This window comes from Aulonocara sp. 'chitande type north' Nkhata Bay, linkage group LG23 (genome assembly GCF_057382095.1).
Source record: "Aulonocara sp. 'chitande type north' Nkhata Bay isolate Kocher_YH1m ecotype deep benthic linkage group LG23, A_spYH_male_GT1.1, whole genome shotgun sequence".
Classification (NCBI taxonomy): domain Eukaryota; kingdom Metazoa; phylum Chordata; class Actinopteri; order Cichliformes; family Cichlidae; genus Aulonocara; species Aulonocara sp. 'chitande type north' Nkhata Bay.
Genome location: NC_141365.1, coordinates 16,729,349 through 16,752,015, shown reverse-complemented (window position 1 = coordinate 16,752,015; position 22,667 = coordinate 16,729,349). Strand labels below are relative to the sequence as shown.

The 22,667-nt window shown below is 39.8% G+C and overlaps 1 protein-coding gene across 2 annotated transcripts in view; it reads right to left on the bottom strand.

Annotated features, from left to right (window-relative positions):
- Positions 1–1,138: 1,138 nt before the first annotated feature.
- gng12b (guanine nucleotide binding protein (G protein), gamma 12b) overlaps positions 1,139–22,667 on the bottom strand; it is a 28,417-nt gene continuing 6,888 nt past the window's right edge. For both annotated transcript variants that reach the window (XM_086283195.1, XM_086283196.1), the window contains 2 exons: positions 3,226–3,346; positions 1,139–3,122 (listed from right to left, as the gene is read on the bottom strand). In XM_086283195.1, the coding sequence (XP_086139321.1) occupies positions 2,997–3,122; positions 3,226–3,318 (219 nt within the window). In that variant the 5' untranslated portion in view covers positions 3,319–3,346 and the 3' untranslated portion in view covers positions 1,139–2,996. The remainder of the gene's footprint in view (positions 3,123–3,225; positions 3,347–22,667) is intronic.

Genomic DNA, 22,667 nt, shown 5'->3' with positions numbered 1-22,667 from the left:
AAATAACGTTAACCTTGATAGAATTTTTAGATCTGAAGGGGTTTTTTAGGTTGTTAAACAATATCAGAAATAGTAGAGTCTGATCTGTATGACATGACACCTCCTGAAAATCAGTTTGATCACTGAAAGGCCTTCCTGACACTGAGGGAGGAGCTTCTAAAAGTAGGTGAGATAATGGAGATAGTGGATTATTGGCTTATCCCAGGGCTTCTTCATTACCAGGTAACACTATCACTGCAAATGATGCTGCTACAAAAGCCAGCCATGTAAGTCATCTGACTCGAGTGGGGATTACATGAATGTGGGCCAACAAATATGGCCTGACCTGATTGTGGATGTAACATCGCACCTGAGAAGACTGAGACAGGAGATAAAAGGGTGCTCACAGAAGTAGGGATTATTGCATAACATGGTACTCATGGCTTACGGGCATGTAAACAACTTTGCTGAGAAATTAGAACAATCAAAAATGTTTGGGTCTTTGACCTGATTCACTCATCCACTTGTCTAAACATTGTGACTTGTGATTCAGACAAAGGAGTAATATTCATGTTGTTACAATAAGACATTTTCTATATAATTACAGTGGTGGGCGTGCATATAAAACATGCTCAAACTCTCAATTAATGAGGTCAGCAACCCCTCATAGCCAAAAGCTCAAGCTCCAAATTGCTTTAGATGCTCGATATCAGGACATTTTTCTGCTCTCGGCTCTACATAATGTCAGTGAGAGTGGATATCCCTACTATGAATTTCTTAATGTCAGGAACACAGCTACAGCTACAACCACAGCTGTTCAAACCCTGCTGTTTACAAGGGGCAGCCAATCAGCAGATAGCTTGCTTAAAAGGTAGTTCAGTTTGTTTTAGATGTTGGATTCACTTAAGATCTGCACCAATGCTCAGTCTAAGACAAATAAGGATCATCATGAACTTTAAATGACGAAAACCTACTATTGTAAAGTCCAATATCAAACATATGGAGCCGAAAAATGAACACTGTAGACCCTCCATTTGATTATATAAATGATGATTCATGCAATGAAAATGTCTAAAACAGGCTTATGTAAATTTAGTTGAATAATTTAACTTGTTTTCCATATTTATTTGCATTGAATATATGCAACAACAGGCAAAGGTTTGAATATGACAGTAAGCTGTTATTGACACCACGTGTGAGAAACCACAGACTTATCAACAAAAACATAAATCCATACAGACTGATCAAAATCAACCAGATGTATCGTTAACACAGCAACACGTAACACTTTTTAATCCCAAACATTGAAATCATGAAACAAAATAGAAAGTCAAATGTTAAGGTTTGACTGAAACCTGAAAAGAACATTTACAAGCAAGCACATACTCTGGTACATGGGCACAGTGTTACAAGCCTTTAGTAAGATATACCCCATATATCTCTTAATTCACCTAAAGAATCTTATAATTCACAGTTTTAGACAACAGCACTTATGTGACTTAAAGGTAGTCAAGAGGTTAAAGTAGGATTAACTTCATTATTAAGGCCCTGGCTGGTAAAATTACAAAAGTAGTTGCTCATGTTTTAGCAAGAGTATAGCTCACAAATGACATAAAGTTGCAGCTATGTCAACATGATATAATCAAAGGAAGTTTGAGCTGTAAACATGAAATGTTTCAAACTCATAACAGTCATTTGGTGTTCATTAGTTTCACAGTGCCTGAAGTGTACAAACAAGAAGCCTCAGGTCTGCAGACAGAAGCAGCGAAACTAGATCTGATGAGTCTGATTACTGTAAATATTTTTCTTCTACAGTAACGGCTTCATGGCAAGGTTAAGGTTTACTCCATTTAAGAGTGTCATCCTCCAAGTACTTGCATCGTAAGACTTACAGATATCATGTTCGTGTTCTTTTATCGCTCTCCGCTGAATACAACCAAAGTTGCAAAAACAGCAAGCTTACAGCAAAATTAAGCATCAATTCATCCTGAAATATTGGCACTGCACTGTACAAGTGCACCACATCATTTTTTGAAATGTCTAAAAAAATCAAAATCTGAATTATATTTGAACAAACTCTTTGCATCTCTGGAAAGGTTATATAAGGTTAGATATAAGAGACACGTATGATCGAGTAATCCCTATGATCTAAAAGCTCAGCCTTCAGACTGCTCTAAGCACAGCTTCAGGCAGTCCCCCTCCCTCTTGGGCAATAAGGTATGGTGCAGAAGCCCCACCTACTTGTGAGAGGCAGCCAATCAGATTAAACGTGACATAAGAGGAGGGGAATAGGAAGTAAAGTAGAATGCACAAAAACTAAGGAATATTTTAAATTGTAAAATCATATAAAACTACTGTAGTAGAGTCTAAGGATAAAATGCGGAGCTGGAAATTATCATAATGGGTCTCCTTTGATGATTTTAGACCATTTCTTCTGAGTCAAAATGCGTGACAATAAAAAGTACATCAGTGGTTATGGACCTCCCTTTCTGTTTATCCCGGAAATGCAGGTCCATTAGAGTTTGGACAGTTAACTCATCTGACAGGATATCATTATCTTGTTAATTGTCTCATTCTGAACAGAATACAAACCGTTTCCTGATGAAAGCAAGAAGTGAAAACCCAAAGCCTAAATCTGATTAGACCAATGACTTGAAGGGGGCTTGTTTATACGTGCTGTCATAATTACAGTCATCAACTCTCCCAACTCTCAGCTCCTTTCAGGCTGAGGTCTGTGGCCTTCCAGATCCTGTCAGATTACAGTGCAGACAAACAAAAGCCACCACTTTTAATCATCTTTGTTAGAGCCGCAGCTTTGATCAGAGGCAACGGCTTCAGCCTTCTGCCCGTTCTTTGGTGTCACAGCTATTTGACTAAAAGGCAGAGAGGACTACATTCCTTATCAAACTCAAGCAGGCATGTGAAAAAGTTAAGGGGTATACTGGCCTTAAGGCAAGTTGTGAGCAGAGCTTTTACACATAGGATTTAGCATCAAAAGCAAGAGTTCAGGTGTTTCCCTACAAAACTGTGCAAGGCTTCTTGTCCTTGAAAGGGTTTTCTGAAGCAGGGATACCCATTAGCAGCGGGTCATTCTTGGCGTGCTCTCCACAGTAGCGCATCAGCTCCGATGAAGCCTTGGACACCTGCAAAGAAATCAGTAAATACACCAATCTCCTAAAAAAAAAAAAAAAAAAAAAAAAAGAAAGTGGAACAGTCATAGTGGTGTGAATGTGACTGCAGACATACCTTTATCCTCTCGATGCTGGCTTCTATCCTCAGCTGCTGCACCGTCCGTCTGGCCTGAACTATGCTACTGGAGCTCTGCATTTTTGATGACATTGCAGTTTTTAGACAGCTGTGCTTAAACCTGTGTAAGACAAAATATGATCCTTACTGAATGCACGTTAATTAGTGTAGAGATGCATCTGGTATTTAGATAAAGGAAACCAAATAAACCACAGTCTAATTAATTTGTTGATATGCTGACTGGCAACAAGATGTTCCTGCGGGAGATTAAAGAAGTGACACAAAGGCCAAGCTGCTGCTAAAAATACATGCGAGGCTATAACAGCAACAAAACAGAATCTAAGTTGATGAACATAGACTTGATGCTATTAGTATATAGAGACGAATGAGCTTAGCATCAAGTCAAATTGCAGTTATTTGGCTTAAAAGCTGTATTCGATACCTCCCATGTCCCAGCTGCACATTACCTTTCTGCTAAGGTTACAGCATTTAAATGCAATATTAAGTTACAAAATTAAATGTTGAAAAAAATATTGTTTTAAAATGATACCAATAAGAGGAAAGATGTGAAATAGAGCTATAAAAGTTGAAACGGAGCAAGAAGGAATCTGGCTCGGACTAAAACAAAAGAACACAAAAAAGTCTCTTCTGCCAAAAAATTAATGCTGATGTACTAAGTGGGAAGTGCAATTTTATTTCATGACCCAACGACAAATCATTGTGGCATGATTTGTCATACCTGACATCAATTGGCTTGATTTTCCTCCACCTGCCATAAGATTCTCCCAGGAAAGTAAAAATCCAATCAAATGACAGATCACTTATTGACACTACACGAGGTGGTTCTAGACAAAACATCAAGGACCAATGGCTTTAACCATCTTTGAGATACAGTCTATATCACTGTGTATGTCTGCATAAAAATGTTGCAACAATCTATGTAATACATGAAATATTTCAGTTATTGGCAAGCACTCACTAACAAAAAAGGGCTATAAGAAAAAATACAAAGCTGCATGTTTACGCATTAGAGGTTTTATGCATGATGTCCTTAGATATAAGAAATCAAGTTACTAAAATGTGGAAGCTGAAACAAACTCTATAACTGTGCAACTTCTCAGAAGTGGCAGTTGACCAAATCCTGAATTCATTCAATATGCGTAAAAGCTGTGACCCAACCCAGTTTCACAATTCCCACTTCCAGGATACATTGGTTTGCTTTTACCGACTCATTACGTCATTGCTCGTAGGGGAGGCGACACGCTGGCCATTTTTTACATTTAACTTTAGCCAACTGTCAGGCAGAATTCAAAGGGGAAGCAGTCTTTGAACAAAACCTTGTGTTTCCTTTCTGTTTTCTCCACTAAAAGCAATTTCCTTTAAAAACCAGAAACAGTCTCTAACGCAAGAGTAACACAATGTCTTGTATTCAAAGTTAGAGTAAAACACAGTAAATGCACTGTTGAGCAATTTTATTGAGAACTTAAACTGTGCATAGCAATTGTTCAGCTGATAATTTGCAGCTTTTGTTCCTGGAACACATTAAGAAAACACAGCAGAGAGCAGCTCTGTGGGACTGACAAAAATAACCTTTGGCATGTGGTGCAGTAAATGTTAGCTCTGTGCTCTGATGCAGGATATTACGGAGGAGGGGAACACGCTGAAACGGAAGGGAGATGAAACATGGGCAACTGCAGAACTGCCTACAGAAAAAAAGACAAGACCATACATCTCTCTAACCCCCCCCCCCTCACCCACCCACTCCTTTCCGCTTCCTCCACAGGAAGCAGTATCGCCTGTTACCCTCCAAAGTATAAATGATTAAATATGGGGTGGAGGTGCTAAAAATAGAAGCTACAGACATGGGATAATAACCTAGGATAGAGAAAGTGTAGCTGTTATTGCTGGAGTGCAAGGCTTTTGCAAGGCAGTTGTCAAGGTAGCTTTCCTGAAAACCTGCATGCTGACATTAAAACCAAAAGCACGATTGCACATATTTACTGTCAGGCTCGTGTACAACATTCTGGACCTGTGTACTCATTGTACAAAGGAAGTTACCACTTCATGTCATGCATCTCTCGTCAACACAGCTGTGCTGGCCAGGCAGGAGTGGACTCTGAAAAAGGTTAGAGCTGCGTCACAGCAGGGTTAGTAACTACCCACTAACGTCTGCACGGACACTGTGTGACGCTGGCTGTTACTATCAAGCCCTGAGACCAGAAACATAAAAGTGCTGGGTAACAGTGACTGTTTACACTGAACTAAACATTCGATTTTTGAGATGGAAGTGTAGAGACCTTTCATCTTGCAACACAAGTCACAGACTAAAAAACATCTAAGGTATTTAGGGCATCCATACCTATCCTGGTATGGCTGTGTAGGTTTACTTGCAGCTTGCATGTTTAATGTTAGTATAGCAAAGGGCACTATGCCCTAAAAAACTGTGACCCCCTGTTGCATATTATTCCCCATACAAACTGCCATAATAAGTACACTTTAGAGTCCAAAAAACTCTTTCCCAACTAAGCAGCTTATCCTTCTAAATATTGCAATCCTGCTTAGCACATTTTATGCCTAAATGAAAAGGAATGCTGCACAAACATGCTACAGCTAGCATGAGTAACCTGTTTGGAATTTCAAATATTATAGCAGATATACTGATCCAAAAGAAAACTTCTATAGGTGTACTACTTTGCTCATATAAAACTGGGTCAAGGGAATTAAAGAATTTAATAGATAAACAAATTCAGTAATGGAATTGCTGTCAATTAGACGCATAATTAAGAAGATCCACTTAAGATTGCACTAGTTGTATGACAGCTTTGAAAGTGAAGCAGATTGGTGGCTTTCAGATTGTTTAGGTGAAGCAACTTTTAGCTATTGTTCCCTCACTGGTTATGCCTTAAACCATTAGGCAAGAAAGCAAGTAAACCTGGCTATGCCTCACATTTCCAGCAGACCAGGTGTGTCTACCCTGGAGCCGAGTACCTGAACTTAATCAAAACCCTGACCAAAAACAAGCCACACTCCATTCTTCAGAGAGATGCTCCACCCTGCATTTTTCTGGAGAATGATACATACTGCAGCAGGACAATGAATCCAAACACACCTCAAAGCTTTGAGGGCCTACTTGAACACCAAAGTAGACCAGGGAGTGTGGACTGCTACCTGACCTCAACCTCAAAGAGCATTTGTGGGGGCACTTCAAAGACAAGTATTCCTGGCATCTCAAGAAGTTCAGTGGAACACTGTCAGATCATGCCAGTTTGTGTCCATGATGTTATTAAAATACAAAGAGTGAAATAAAAACCATTCTGAAATAAATGTACTTTTTTTCTAGAGATTCAGCTTCTCACTTAAACTATTAGGCAAGAAAGAAAGCAGAACTTATTTATACAGCACATTTCATTCTAGGTGGATTCACAATGTGCTGCACAAAGCACGAGCTACCACAGAGGCTGCAGGCACAAACCTAGTCAGATAATATGAAACTAAGTCAACAGACTGACGTGAGCAAGTGAATAAATAAAATAACTAAGAATATACCCATAAGATCCATAACACTTCACCACTTTTGACTGATGTCCCAGAATAAGCAGGCAATGAAGAAGAAAAAAAGTATTAGGGGTTTAGTTCTAAAACAAGCAAAAGCCAATACAATGACCTCAGTACAGGTGCTATAGTGGTCATATTTCCTGTAGAGCTGAAATTAGGATGTTTACCTGATAATCCTTTGAGCTGCACATCCAGACAACTAAAAGTAAAAGCATGGACAATTCTTTCTGCACATTAAACAGATAAAAGGTTTAAAACCTTTTGTGCTATTTCCCGATTTATCAAATTGCTTGATTTATTTTGGCTCTGCTGCTGATTTGTGAAAAGATTTATAACCTATACCACTTTCTATAGAAAGCTGTAAAAAGTTCATAAGAAAAACAAAGTGAAATTATTTGCAATAAAAAATAAGTTCCAGGTTACAAAAAAAAAAAAAACTCATGAGAACAGCTAAAAAGTAGCTGCTGGGAGGTGATCGTCCACCAGTCACAGAGACGTGGAGACCGCAGAGACCAGATGTGGCATACTGTCTTCAGCAGCCAGACTGAAAGAGGTGAATGGGTTTACAGATCCTTCCAGCAGGATTGGTTCATCACACACAGACTCTGCTGTGCAACTTCGTTCAAAGGAACTGTCTGATACAGGGAGGTCCCTCTCCTGAAATGAGCTGGATTCCAAGTAATCCCTTATTATAAGTCAAGGCAGTGACTAGTGTTACAGTAACCCTGCTGCTTCTGAGGGATCAAAATAAACTAATTACTTCTAAATTTCATGCATGTCAATAATGTGACTTTTGTTGTAGGTTCTCCTTAAGATTCTGACCGTACTAAAGCTATTTGAATAAAATGAGTATTTTTATATTTCTTGAAGAAGAAAAAAAACTCCCATACTTTTCCCGTAATATGTATGTACTGTAGTGAGGCAAACCGGACTGGTTTATAGCATGCATACTCAAATACAAGAAATGTTTAACCTGGATTTGCCCCAAAGTCAAAAAACATAAACAAGCTCATTTGCCCCGAATGAGCTTGTTTATGTTTTATACTTCTTGAAAAACATGAAGTATTCCTGAGTTAAAACCACCACTGCACTATATGCAGATAGTTCCTACTGCAAGGAACACTTTTTAGTACACTAGAAATTTTATTTTTGAAATAAGACCTCAATTAAACAAATGCGTGGTTTAAAAAAAAAAAAAAAAGTGCACTCATTCCAGTAAAACAAACATAAACAAGTAGTGAACTTTTATCACTGCGGGTGTGTGATACCAAGTGCGGCAGAGTCTTTAAGATCCTGCTAGCCAAAAGAATGTCTGAAATGTCTTCAGCTGTGTTGCGCCTGTCTGCATCTAGCGTGTGTGCTTATGTGTGGCAAATGTAAACATGTGGCATACTGAAAGGATTGATGAAAACATATTTGAAGTTTTACAGCAGAGGGCTTACTTTGATGTGGCTTCAGGGCTTTTGCACAGGTGGGCCCTCACAGTGCCAGCACAGAGGTCCTGCAGAGTTTATGACAGCAGCTTTTGCCCTTTAGTGTGTAATAGTGCACACAGATCTGCTGCCTGACCAAATACTCTAATGACCTAATGACATATCATATGCCCATATGTGTACTGAAATACTCCTTAGCTGTTATTATCATTTCTTTGGTCCATATGGTCCTCCCTAACCCTAACAAGCTCAAAGCGGGAGTGATTGCTACAAAAATTTGCAAAACTCATTAATGAAAGCTCAAACTATTCCCGTTTCCATCCGTGACTAGCAAGAGTTCAAGAATTGGCTGTTGGTGCTGCAAATTCTTCATTTTTTAAAATTATGTTCTGTGTATAACCTTTCTGAGACAATTCTTTTTTCTTTTTTTTTTTCAAGAGTGAAATGGTCAAGAGGGTGGAAAAAGATAGGCACACGCAAACATACAACTGAACAAATTAATTTTCGGTGCAACATTCAAAAGCATGGGTACCGTTTTCTTGATGCTTTACAAATGACTTAAATTGCCCCACTGCATGCTTCTCATGCTCTCTTTTTTTTTTTGGCATGTTCCAGTTCCAAAGCCTCACTTGGCATCTCCCTTTCTCACCTACAGTGGCTCCAAGACCCACAGTTTGAGAAGTGAACTTGTTATTTAACTGACATTTTGGTCTGTTTTCTGGTTTTTGACGTGCAAACCTTAGGCTAATTAGAGATTTATTGCGCCGTTATATCGATACACCTCGTTCTCATTCCCCAGGCACCATTTAGTGGTATTTTATTAAATTTGTGACTCATTTAGGTACAAAGTGTCCTGTCCTGTGGCACTGGGTAATGGCAGGTTGGGTTACTGAAGTGGCTTTCATTTCCAAACAGAGTTACTGTGAAGTGAGCAATTTTAAGCTTTTTTTTTTTTTTTTTTTTTTTATAAACACGAGTTATGAGAGTAACCACAAAAGTAAAAAGCTAGTGAGAACAAAAAGTAACAGAAAACCAAACTGTAAGAGTTCCCAAGGTGATGCACTTCCACCTGCATGTGCGCCCAACCTGCAGTGTCTCCATGCCTCCGTGCTTTGAGAAGCACTGCAATAGAATACTGAAGCCTGTTATTTAGCTGGCTTACAGCCCACTTGCTGGTCTTTGATTTGCATGTTTCAGGCTAATTACAGCTCTAGATTTTTATGCATCGATTCAGCTCATTCTCATCCCCAGGCTTTTAGTTCTGTTTTACTAAATAAGCTCACATGGCTCATTTAGGAACAAGGTTAGCTTCCGGACCCTTACGCACTGGGTGATGACATTAGTGATATGTGGGTGTAACGGAAAACTCCTACAAGCAAGGTTACTATTGTGAGAGGGCATATTTCAACTTGAAAAACAGTATTTTCCTAACCCTAATCGACAGGAAAAGGACCTTGAAAAATAAAGCAAATCAGCAAGTGGAGAAAATAAACAAAGTGCAAGCAGGACACGCACCAGGGTATTCATCCTGATAACAGGGTTTGGGTTAGAACTGACGCATTGCCTGTCAACAGTGTGGCAGTGTCATGAAAAAGCACTCCCCCCTTCCTGATTTCTTTTTTTAATATTCATCACACTTACAGATAATCAACAAATAACAACAATAGACAAAGATAACCGGAATAAAAACAAAATGCATTTTTTACATGATGATTCAATTCAGAGTTAACTCATTAATTAACCATATTGTTTGGAAAGCTGAGCTCAATTTCAATAGAGACACAAGTGTAATTATTTCAAATACTGTTGAATCAAGAAATCACTTAATCTGAACCTGTCTGATAATATGAAGTAAGCTAAAAGATCTATAAACGCAACACATCATACCACGATCTAAAGAACAAATGAGAAACAATGTTATTTATATCTATTAGTCTGGAAAGACTAATAGCCAGATTGCAAGCCGTTCAAGGTTCAAGGTTCTTTATTTGTTATCCACAAATGACAAAAACTGGGATCAGTGGTGAAGACTAAGGAGCTGGTGGTGGACTTCAGAAGGGGTCAGCACAGAGACTACAAGCCCATTATCATCAATGGAGCTCCAGTGGAGAGGGTGCAGTCCTTCAAGTATCTTGGTGTCCACATCTCCTCAGACCTGACATGGGCTGCCCACATTCAGGTCCAGACCAAAAAGGCTAGGCAGCGCCTGTATCACCTACGACAACTGAGGAAGTTCAGGGTTTCTCCAAAGATCCTCAGGATTTTCTATACAGGCGCTGTGGAGAGCATCCTCACACAGAACATGACATCGTGGTTTGGGAACAGCTGTGTGAAGGACCAAAAGGCTCTCCAGAGAGTGATCCGTACAGCAGAACGCTGCTGCAGGATTGCTCTCCCCCCGCTTCAGGACACCTACACCAGGAGATGCCGGACTAGAGCAGCGCAGATACTGAAGGACCCGTCCCATCCTGGCAACAAACTGTTCCAACTTCTGCAATCTGGTAGAAGGTTCCGCATCTTCCGGGCAAGGACAGAGAGACTCAAGAGGAGCTTCTATCCCCAAGCCATCCGTGCCCTAAACACACACACCCGCCCTCTCACATCATCTATAACTGACTGAGACAGGACTCTCTTCCAGACACTCTAAACCCAGGCACAATGTACATTTCAACTCCTTTAATTTTAAACATGTTTATATTGTCTATCCTGTAAAATAGTCAGATGTCTATTCATATTAATGTACAGAATTTGCCTGCTTGCAGTATTCACTGTGTGTTATACTTGTATAACTATGCATGTGACAAATAAAGAACCTTGAACCATCCCAGGAGTGGCCAGCCTACCAAAATTACTCCAGGAGCAAGAAAGAACCCAGAACTACGGACATGCAGCACTCACTTGTCTCTGTTAAGGTCAGTGTTCAGAATATTTAAAAAAAAAAAAAAAAAAAAAAAAGAGTGGGCAAAAATGGAATCTACTGGTGAGGTCCAAGGTGAAAACCACTGTTGACCAAAAACAACACGGAAAAAAACATTTTGATGAATAGATTCTGTGGACTGATGAGACAAAAGTTGATATTTCTGGAAGGTTTGCGTCCTGTTATATCTGGCATGAAACTAACACTAACACAGAAACAGCTCATGTCCTGAAGCTCAAGCTGGGCAACTCAAGAGTTGGGAGTTCGCCTTGTAATCGGAAGGTTGCCGGTTCGAGCCCCGGCTTGGACAGTCTCAATCGTTGTGTCCTTGGGCAAGACACTTCACCCGTTGCCTACTGGTGGTGGTCAGAGGGCCCGGTGGCGCCAGTGTTCGGCAGCCTCGCCTCTGTCAGTGCTCCCCAGGGCAGCTGTGGCTACAATGTAGCTTGCCATCACCAGTGTGTGAATGTGGGTGCAATGTGCTTTGGGGTCCTTAGGGACTAGGAAAGCGCTATACAAATACAGGCCATTTACCAAGTACAAATGATTCTGAAATACTCCAGCAAATTAAATGAATAATTTTTTTTTTAAATATGTAAAAGTCAAAGTCTGGACTTAAATCACATTGAGATGCTCAAAACCCCTCCAAAGTGGCTAAATTGAAAAAAATATATATATCAGCGAAGAAGCTATCACAGCTATCACAAACACGATAGAGTGCAAAGGGTGGCGCTACCAGTTATTACGTCTAGGGGGTAATTACTTCTTCGCAAAGGACCAGGTTTGGATATTTTTTGGCTTTTAATAAATCATATTTTCATTTCAAATCTTCATTTTGTCTTTACTCGGACTGTGTATGTCTAACATTACAAATTCTTTGATGATCTGAAGGATTCAGCACACATATGATAATATGTCAGTAAGCCATTAAGAGTGTTTGGTCAGGCAGATCTCTGTGCAATGTTACAAGCCAAAGGGGAGCAACTACAGCTTTGGATGGACTATGTAATTTCAATACTCTGCTGCAATATATCACTATTTATAATACTTAATTGCTTCAATAAAGAACAAATGCTTCATTAACTCCTATCTATTGCATACAAAGGTGTTATTCATTGTTTTGCCCAACTAAAGGCAGGCTACTAACCATGTCCTGTATGATTAGTTATCAGCTGCAGTTACAAAAGTGTTGCTCCGTGGGACACAGAGCACCTCTGTTATCTGTCCCTTACACTGAGACAACCCCGGCAGGCTCCACAGTCTACTCCTGGGCCAGGATCTGTGGCAGCCTCTACAATAAGCTCTGAGGCTTAGGCTCATTTGAGAGGCACAGTGACAATGCAGACAGGCTATCAGTATTGTGCCACACTCACAACAGCTATTTTTGCATTGTTCACAGCAGAGGCAACTGGGACAGGAGTTGTGAGCTTTTACAAGTTTAACTGCGCCCTCATGAGCACTAATCTCAGACAGCCTGATGTTATCAGGGAACCAGACTGCCCAGTCAGGCGTGCAGAGGAAAGAGACAGAGGCCTCCCAAAGAGAGACAAACACACAGCGTCTCTTCTGAGTGTTGGAGGAGGCAAACTGTATGACTAATGCTATAACATTTCAATGTGTGCATGAGCATCATCGATTACAAGCTTTGATGGTGACAGACTTTAAAGGCGTCGGCGGTGCTGTCCAAAAAGCTTTGAACACCTAACTGTGTGAAGTCAGCAGACATGAAAAGAATCACAGAAGGTGTCGGTGTTTGCGCTGCAGATTAAAAAGGAGATCGGGGTTCCGAGCCGCTGAGTCACAGGCTGCAAGTTTCTCTCTGAGCTTCTCACTTTACTTTACATCCATTTCCTGAACTACTGGCATGCAGATTTTTTTTCTTTTTTTTAAACCAAGGGTGAGGTCAGATTTAGGACAACAGATTTTCACTCCAGTTTCCGTCTGCCTGTCCTTTCTTCCCACCTGGGCCCCATGTGCGGAAAAACAGGTTTCTTTTGAGAGCGTGTGCATGTTCGGTCACACAGCCTGCAGACAGGCGCAGCCGTTTAAAAGTTCAAAGCTTTGACTAATGTGCTTCTGATTCCCTGAGAAATAAGTTCATCTTGGTCTTTTTCATACACACCCTGTGGAGAGGTACAGTGAATGACATCTATAGATTAGAATGCTCTTTGAAGTTCTGGCAACTTGTCTTTTATGTACTTGGAATTTAGTGAAAGACAAGCAGCTAAAAAGCCCCAAACCAGGTGCTGCTCTCTTCTACTACACTTTATCATGCTGTATTCAGTTTCCTCCTCCCTCTGCTTTGATTATTTTCCAAAGAAATTAGATTTGGCTTTGGGAGATATTGCCTTTATTTGACAAATACAGAAGAGCAACAGACGGACAAAAGAGGAACTACCCCACCATGTCTGAAGCTAAATCTGGACGGCCAGATGCAAGACAACATGCCAGCCAGCAGCTGTTGCTATTAATATGGAAATTAATGTGGGTGGGGGTTATCATGCAAACCTGTTGCAAAACTCACTTTGAACATGTGTAATAAAAAGAGCTTTGAAACAACACTTTTTTAAAAACTTGTTGATTTTTTCATCCACCCACTTTGACTGCAATCCATCAACAGTTGTTTGATGGCTAACTTAAAAAAGTTTTCCATCTAAATCAGGGATGTCAAACTCATTTTACATTGCGAGCCACCTACAGCCCACTTTGATCTTAAGCGGGCCGGAGAAGTGAAACTCCCCTTTCTGAAGCCACATATTTGACTGTTTTCTACATCTTAAAGAAAAAGTTGCTGCGACAAAGAAAAGAAATCTGTCAGAAAGTTGAAATCTCTTTAGTACTGAATAGCAGAAATTAGGCTCTCTTGTCAGATGTCATTTTTTGGAGGAAAAAAAGGAGGCCAACAACACTGTACACAATGATAAACTGATGCGTAATGAGCAAGCAAATAAGGCAGAAAATAGAGATTTTTGATGGGAAACTGGTCTCAAAGTACACTGAGCGAAAGCTGTGAGGGAAGACAGCCAAAGTAAGTGGGAATTCATTACAATGTTTTTCAAACGTAAGGTGTAAAGTAGTCGTCTCCTTTTGCTGCTGGTTCAGTGAATTTTGGTTGGAGAGTGACAAAATCTGTAGTTTTGGAATCTGGGAGATGTTGGCTTCCCGCACCTGTTCGTTAATTGTTTGCCGATTTAGCTTTTTGGTGGTTGTTGAAATGGTTTTATGAGCTTTTAACTGAGATTCTGATGTTTCTGTTGTCTATATTCAAACAACAGATCTGGCGGTACATCACATTAAGCTAGATGTTCTCCCGCTTGCCCCCGATTGTTTAAAGCGATGTTCAAACAATCAAAATGCATTGTGGGAAATGTAGTTTATAGCCAACATATGCTTTAAGCAGCATACAGTAAATGTATTTGAAGACAATAATGCACAAGCTTTCGCGGGGGTTACGCTTGCAATATGTGAACTAAACGATCATTTGAGTCTTGTTACTAGCATCTGAAATGATGAACTTTCCTGAAATAGCACACATGAGTTTCCACTTCAAAATTAGTGACAAACTCCGAGTCATCACAAAGACATGTTATAGAGTGTGCACTCACATTTTTTACCACCTATTTGTTCATTTTAAAGTTAGAAGGCAACTATCTACTGATCCCAAGTAGTGCAAAGAAATGTATTCAGTATCTTTGTTTGACAGTAGTGAAAAGTTTAACATTTTAATATAATCGCCCAATCCTCCCTGACACCACGTTACTAGCGCCCTACTCCAGACAAGCCAGACATCCAGATTGAAGGGGACGAGGCGTCTGCAGGGATATTTCTGTGTTTATCCAGACTTTATTATCATCACTTAGATTTTGGAAATGGTTAATAAGTCTGCTGTCAACCCTAAATCCTCCAGACAAGAATCTGTCTTGGCTCCAGGAAAGAGCCCTCAAGGCATGGCTGAGTGTAAGAGTTAATGAACCCTTAGTTAGTTCTGTCTGCTCACTGACAGTCATCGTCTTTGACTTATCTTGCTGCAAACAGCCACTCAGAGACAATTGAGCCACACAAAGGACGTCCATAATCAGAAAGCTAAAGACCCGTTTTACTTGTAAAAATGTTCTAACTGTGATCCAACTGTGATGGGCCCTACACAAAGTGGCTGAGTGTGTATGCATCTGTAAATGTGAGTATTCAGGATGTTATTTCCTGGTGAGTGTGAGACATGAAAGCAGTGGGATTTTTATGCCACTGATATCACTGCACACATGCACCAAGCTGTCTCCACCCGATCATGGGAGAAAAACTCCCACCACCACCAACAAAACAAAAAAAAACCCCACTCTCAGCAATAGGCTGCATTTGCTGAAATCCCCAAAGGAAAGAAAAGTGAGCAGGATGGAGGAAAAAAAAATAACAGCCTACTCTCTCCCACCAATACTTCCTGGAGCCTGGGGCAGTCCTGGATCTGCATGGGTCTCCCCGACAACTGAGCTTTGTCTAGACAGAAACCAATGCACCGCTCACCAGATAGGAATTCAGTAAACCCACAACCCCTCAGTCTCGCACCACCTTTAGCTCTCACATGGCACCCAACGTACAAGTCACAGCTCTCATTGTTTAAATAATCCAGCATTTACACTTCTAACCAACTGCACCACCCTGTTATTCATGAACAGAAATGGATGCATTTAGCTCCAAAGGGTTCTTTCTCTGCAAGAAGACCAACCCGTTTTACTCCCTACTTTGTGGGAAAATAAACAGGGAGAAGGAAATTCCTCTCAGTCCACATTAAACTGCAGCATCACATCACAAGACGCTTCACATTTAGCTTCAAAAACAGCAATACTGAACACAGACAGGGGTGTGAATGAACAGTTGAATAACATGTCAAACCAAGTAATCTACAACTTTTTTTTTTACATGCTCTGTTGCTCAAGGATAAACGTCAGCAGGTCGTCCTCCCTTGTATCACCATTACACATTCAGCTGACACTTCCATGCCATTCCTCCAAGGTTACCAACACACAGTGCTCTCACCTTTTCCCCACTTCCCCACACTCAGCATGCCTAACCATCACACATACACTTATTAGCTTACATGCATGCAAAGGTTGTTCTTTCTTTACTGGTTCTGCCAGAGAGGAAGGCTAACTCACTATACCTTTACTACTGGGTGGCAGGTTTAAACATTTTATATACATTCTATTATAAAATAAAATTTTGAGAACATTTAATAGCAGGCAGTACTTCACACTTCACTCAACCATTAAAAAAAAAAGTGCAAAATAAGAAACCACATTTTGTGGCAACTCATTAGCATACATTTTATCAATGCTCAGTGCACATTTTCTGCAAAGAAAGCATGCGATTAAAAGGGTAAGAACGTGTAGGAAATTATGAGCATCCTGAGTCTAATTCTGAGTCTAATGATGGTAAAAATCTAATCTAGTATATTTTTTATTTATATTGTGGAGGGTGCAAAAGACTCCTGCAAAGACAATGCAGTCCATTACTTTTATAGATGATTTTTGTGTCCATCTTTTCAGATATTACTCTCCTTTCTACTCTTTTCCACTGCAATGCAAAGCAGGTCAGTGGAAAGTTGCTCCAATTACCCAGGATTAAAAAGGAAAGTTTATCTGAAGCTACTACTCATTTTTTTTAAATGTTATTTCTTTATTGATTTGTTGCTTTTAAATTTTAGTCACTTTCACTTTTTAAAAGAAAAGAAAAGATGATTATTCTGTAACTGACATCAGCAAACACATTCATTCATTTGATCAGCTGCTGTGCTCGCAATTGCTACCAAGGTCAAAATGACCCCTTCCTCCTGAGGTTTGTCAGGACATTTCAATGAGACCCAGTTTATCTTCATGTAAGAACTCCATCCTGCAATTTAAAAAAGCAGGGATGATAACTGATCTACAACTAAAATAAGTTAAGCACTCTAAATGTGCTTGATTTCAGCACATAGACTTTGCAGACTCAAAGTTTTGGTGTTATCAGTGGTGTAGCACTAAAGTCTGAGCCCTATACATGTGCAGGCGCAGTGCCACCCCGCTTCTTTTGATGACTCCACTATCACACCTCCTACATAAAACTAAATCAAGCTAAATCTATGTGTCTGAAGTACTTATCCAGATTGTCAGTAAATGTTAAACTACATTTAAATATATTCTTTCAACATACTTCAAATACTGTGTGAATTTTTTAAGCAAGAACTGTACATGAACATAGCCACTGTAGCATCATCTATTGGTTACTTTGTTCTAGACTTCACATCATGAGGCGTTTTCAAAGTGGGCATCATGAACCGGATCAGGTGGATCTCAATGGGAAACCGTCAGTAACTCTATGCTCTTAAGGTAGCAATTTCTCAGCCGATTCAAAGAATGCAATTGCACAAGATGCAACACAGAATGTTTCATAAGCATCTGAGAAACAGCACTTCCCTTCCCGAAATATATGTCGTGTCTGTGACGGAATCAGACTCAAGCAAGACAGATCTGAGTCAGAAACATAGAATCTGTAGTTCATGTATCCGACTCCATGCAGGGTATATGCTCTACTTCAAAAGTGGCCAATGGAACAAAACCTGATGCACTCACAGGTCACATTTGAGTGATGGGAGCAATGTAAACACAAATCGATTAAATGTTTTAATTTAACTATGCAAGTGTGGATTGTTTAATGAGCCATTTAAAAAATATATATAGTTTTTATTAACAAATTTATGCGATAATTAGACAGTTAGACTGCACATATTTATTGCATTACATTGTTTGACTACATGGCAAGCTGAGCTTCGAAAGCTGGACCTGAAGACCTGCTAAGTTTAACACATATTTACACATACAGTAACTGTATCTCCATACCAATATCAAACACAAACAAGTTTAGCAGCTTACATCTTTTATGGGTGTTTTTGAAATCTAAAACAAACACTTGAAGTTTGAAAAACTCTTCTCTTTATTATGCTAAGCTGATGTTCTGGTTTTTCATAAACTGGAAAAAAATTTGTTGTCAATAATCAGTGACTCTAACATGCATTGGGTGCATGCTAGATTTTGAGGCAACCAAAAAATTTATTCTGGTATGGCATACCACGTTGCATGGCAGATTACAACCTGCAAATATAATACTGTCTGCACAAATAAAATGAGAGTCTGGTTTTTAGTCAAATGAGAGCTTCCTGTGGTTTTTGTAGAGAAGTTGATATAATCGCATGATGTAATCAAACATGCCCACTAGTGAGAGAAGGTGGTGTTAAGTGATAGTGGCTGACAGGAAGACTACTTCTGCTGCCACCTGACTGCTTATCATGACGAACAAAGGACAGAGAGGCATAAAAAGAGGCTAGGGATGGGAAAGAAAAACACAGCCTTCTGACCTCACACTAACAACTCTCCCACCTCCCTCTTCTTCTCCCTCCGGTGAACTCTAGAGCACCCCAGAGCTGAGTGAGCACACAATGAACAGCCGTGGGAGAGGCAGAAGACAAGGCTGCAGACGTAAGAGCAGATGGGGTGGACACCGTGCAAAAGTGTCCTAATAGGGACACTACACAAGTGCTTGCAGCTTATGTCTCGTGACACCTGATTGTAAACCTGCAGTCCTAACCCATTACTAAACTGCCCTTTGGACTAACACGTTATTACCAGAGAGTTTGCATACACTGAGTTGAGAGCAATGAAACAGGTATTATTAACTGAGAAAGAATTCGAAACATCCACCTCGCCCATCTCTGCACAAGGAGGCAAAGTACATTTGGGAAAGTTTCAGGATGACAAAAACCTATACAGCACATCACTGAGGATTTAGTTTTCACGGAAATTCAAGTTTAACTGGTCTGAATGCAACTGCAATCTCAGTGGACATTTTGACTGAACCCAAATAATAATAAGAAGAAGAAGAACAAAATTACTATTTGAAAGTACATTAGTTTATTTAGTTAAGCATTTGTCTTTAACTTGTCCATTTATAATGTGTCACCTTAAACAGTCACACTTTCAATCATAAATATTTTAAATGTATTTTACAGGAGCAATTATAAAGCGCAGTTAAGCAAATACACTTGTTCAACAGATTTCCTGAAAAAGAAATTAAAAATAATAATCATATTTTATACCTTTTTAAGTTTGTATGCGAGTTACTCTTTCAGCTCTGTTTTTGTTTTCTATCAACTTACAAAAGTTGTTTTGTTATAGACACCAGATGTTTGCCAGCTACATTAATAACATAGTTACAGCTAAAATGAAAATAAAAGCATGTCTTTACTAGTTAGGGCACATATCTTTGACTGGGCAAAGGACAGAGAGACCTTCAGAGTCTACAAGGCAAATCAGTTCTCACTTTCACATTAACTGGCTCTACCATTAACCTCCTAAGACCCGAACTCTTCCACGACATGCATTTTTAATTTCTCTTTGATATTTGGGCATATTGGGGCCCGATGAATGTAAAAACAAAGAATTACCTGATTTTTTTTTACCTTAATTTTGTTTTGTTTTTTTAAAAATAAGAGCCACATGAGGATATTCGTTTAAAATTTCGATAGAACAGCAGCAGTATAATGTCCTCATAAGTGGATATCAGGCCGTTGTAGAGCAACATTGAGTATTTTTGGTCGAAATACCCCAAAATGTGATGTCCACATATGTGGACGGCAGGTCCTAGGAGGTTAAACATGGCGTCATTGTGCAGTAATCTCATAATAACCATTAATATTGTCATTCCAGTTCTGTAAGATATAAGAAGAATTCTGCAACCCCTCCTGCCTTCATCTCCAAGACAGAAACAATGAAGTCTGTAGTACGTCTTTCCAAAGAGAAAGCATTGAAGGGAGGGATTATAAGACTTCAGATTTCCATGCACTGCAGCTTTAACAAGGTTTTACAATGTAGTGTAGGTTTTGTGTTGTAGTCATGCATCATGCATCATGGCTCATGTCAGAAGCATGCTGAGCAATAGATCAGTCAGTGATACTGCTCATTTCCAGTCATGACAGTTAAAACACCAAATAAACAGGATTTACTGCCGCCACCAACCAGTCAAGCTGCAGTTCACATTTTCCCCTCTAGTTCCTAAACAATGCACAACGGACAGAAAATCATTTTTGCAGAATATTATAAAGTGAGGTTGACCTTTTGCATTTAAAAATTAATTACTTTATCACTTCATTCTTTCTTTTTTCACTCTTCATACATTTAGTAAGGTTAAAGCAACTTTTGAACACCAAATTTGAATAATTTCATTACTGACTTGCATTTCACTCTCAGCATCTTCAGCAACTTCAAAACTTCAATGTCAGTTTGTCTGCCACATGTTCTGACCTGCTGTGTCACTGTTGAGAAGTGAATCACAGCTGCTTCGATTTTAACAATGAAAGCTAAACAGAGCGCTTTTCAATATATAATCTCTTGGCAATTAAGCATTTACATCAGTAAGAGCATTTATGCTGTCATTAGGTTACAAAGACCTAGACAGGTCTGCGATTTCAAAAGTGCAGAAATCTGTAGTTTCATGCAATAGCGACCTGCTTATTATCCAAAATAAGCAATTTAACTTCCCAAAAGATTACCTCAGTCTGCCTACATGACCTACATGATATGACAGTCAAACCCGGTCCAGTGCAGAGAGTTCAGATGGTGGCTGAGCCTTTTTCAGTCATGCATTTTGGAGTATTATAATGCTGCATTCATTCAAAGCACCGACCAGGATCTCACAGGGAAAGTATGTGCGCACCAGTTGGAGCGGTTTGTTTTGAGAACAGTGCAACTGCATTGGAACGTGGCTGCAGTGCTAAGCTGCATACCACCCTGTTTCATCTCTAATGAATGTCAATCAAAGGCACATTTTTACAGCAGCGCAGACCACCAAGTGTATACTTGTAAGGCAATGCAATTAAAAGCAACTTATTTCTGGACTGGAAAATATTTCGCTGTGCCACTGTCTGGTAGAGGAAAATGTTTTAGGAAAAAAAAAAATCAAAGCAGGAAAGAGCAGCTTGTACAAAAGAATCCCAGGCATGCAACCAGTGGCTAGGCAGAGTTTCTGGGCAGGATGACATCCCAACGGCTGCTTGGCCTCCCTCTCTTAACTGCCAAACCCTTATGTTTGTTAACTGGACGCCAACACTCCCTGAACGGCTTCCGCAGCAAAGATCAGGGTGGCTGGAATTCTCGTCTGGCAGACATGTGGCACAGGAGCGTCTCAAAGTGGACACCACAGCACACGAACAGATAAAGCAGCCTGTGTGCACTGTTTATTGTCAGGGCCCTGAAACCATGATTAGAGCGTTGGGTTTTGTTTTTTTTTTAAACGGGGCACATTTGTTGCTATGCAGAAGCACTTTCTAATACCTTCTATACAGTAGCATGTACAATGACAGATACATATGAAAACAAGCAGCTGCTGCTTTGTCTCTACAAGGGAAAGTCACCCATGCTTTGTATGAACTATAGCTGGAGTGGACAGGTACTATAGTTGCATGCTCAAAAAACAAAACAAAACAGGAATGCAGGTTTGCAGGATAAAAATATGCCTTTAGTTGCATTTATGTGTACCAAGGACAGAAATGGAGCTAAACAATGCATGGAGCCTGTGCAGACAGCTGCATGCATTGATTAATGAAGATCATTACTACATCATCAGATATGCAGTACAGGGACAACTGAACGCTTCCTGTGTGGACACAGCTTAACTGCCTATTGCCGTGTTAGTACCTCCATGAGGATGTACACAGTCCACAACTGGGGTAATTACAAAAATCTTGCTAACCTACCCACATAATGCTAATGTTGAAACGGATCATGTTTACCATGTTAACCATTATTTACAATTATTTTTTCTATAAGGAAATGGCAGTGGATCATCTTTCAGTTCATCTTTAGAAAACAACTCTGTTGTTGCAGACTGGAGAATGTATTCAGTTCTTGAACCATGCATGCGTGCGCAAAACTTCATGGCAGTTGCATGAAAATTCTATTGATGGAAACTGGATATGCAGTGACCTAGTTGTTGACTAAGCTGATATTTCATCAGGAGCAACAAGAGGGCGGCATTGTAATTACACATCTGAAACTGTAGCAATAATTCATTTGTGGCTTTATGTCTACATAATGATGGGTAGACTGGACGTTCTGTTTTATTCTCACAAAGCATGCCATGGAGAAGGTTCCTGTGCTAACAATAAACTACATAGTAGATTTATAGTATTAGTCTAATGCATATGGTTCCCACTGAAAAGGGTTTTACAGGTAAACAAGGAGCAAGTAGAATCAGTGGCTGAAGTAGCCCCAGCTGCACACTTCTGAGACTTTATGTTCTTTGACTTGCAAACTTGATGAATCTGTTTGTCCTACTTCAAAGTCAACATGTGTCTACATTATAGTTCTGCAGATAGAAGAGCTAATCTCAAGTGGCATCTGCAAGCCTTCGGGGCAATCAAAGGCCACCCAGTGAACGCCAGTCCATGTTAGAGGTACATAAATAATACTAGAACTTAAATCTCTGTTTCACTGCAGTTTCTGGGAACACGGGAC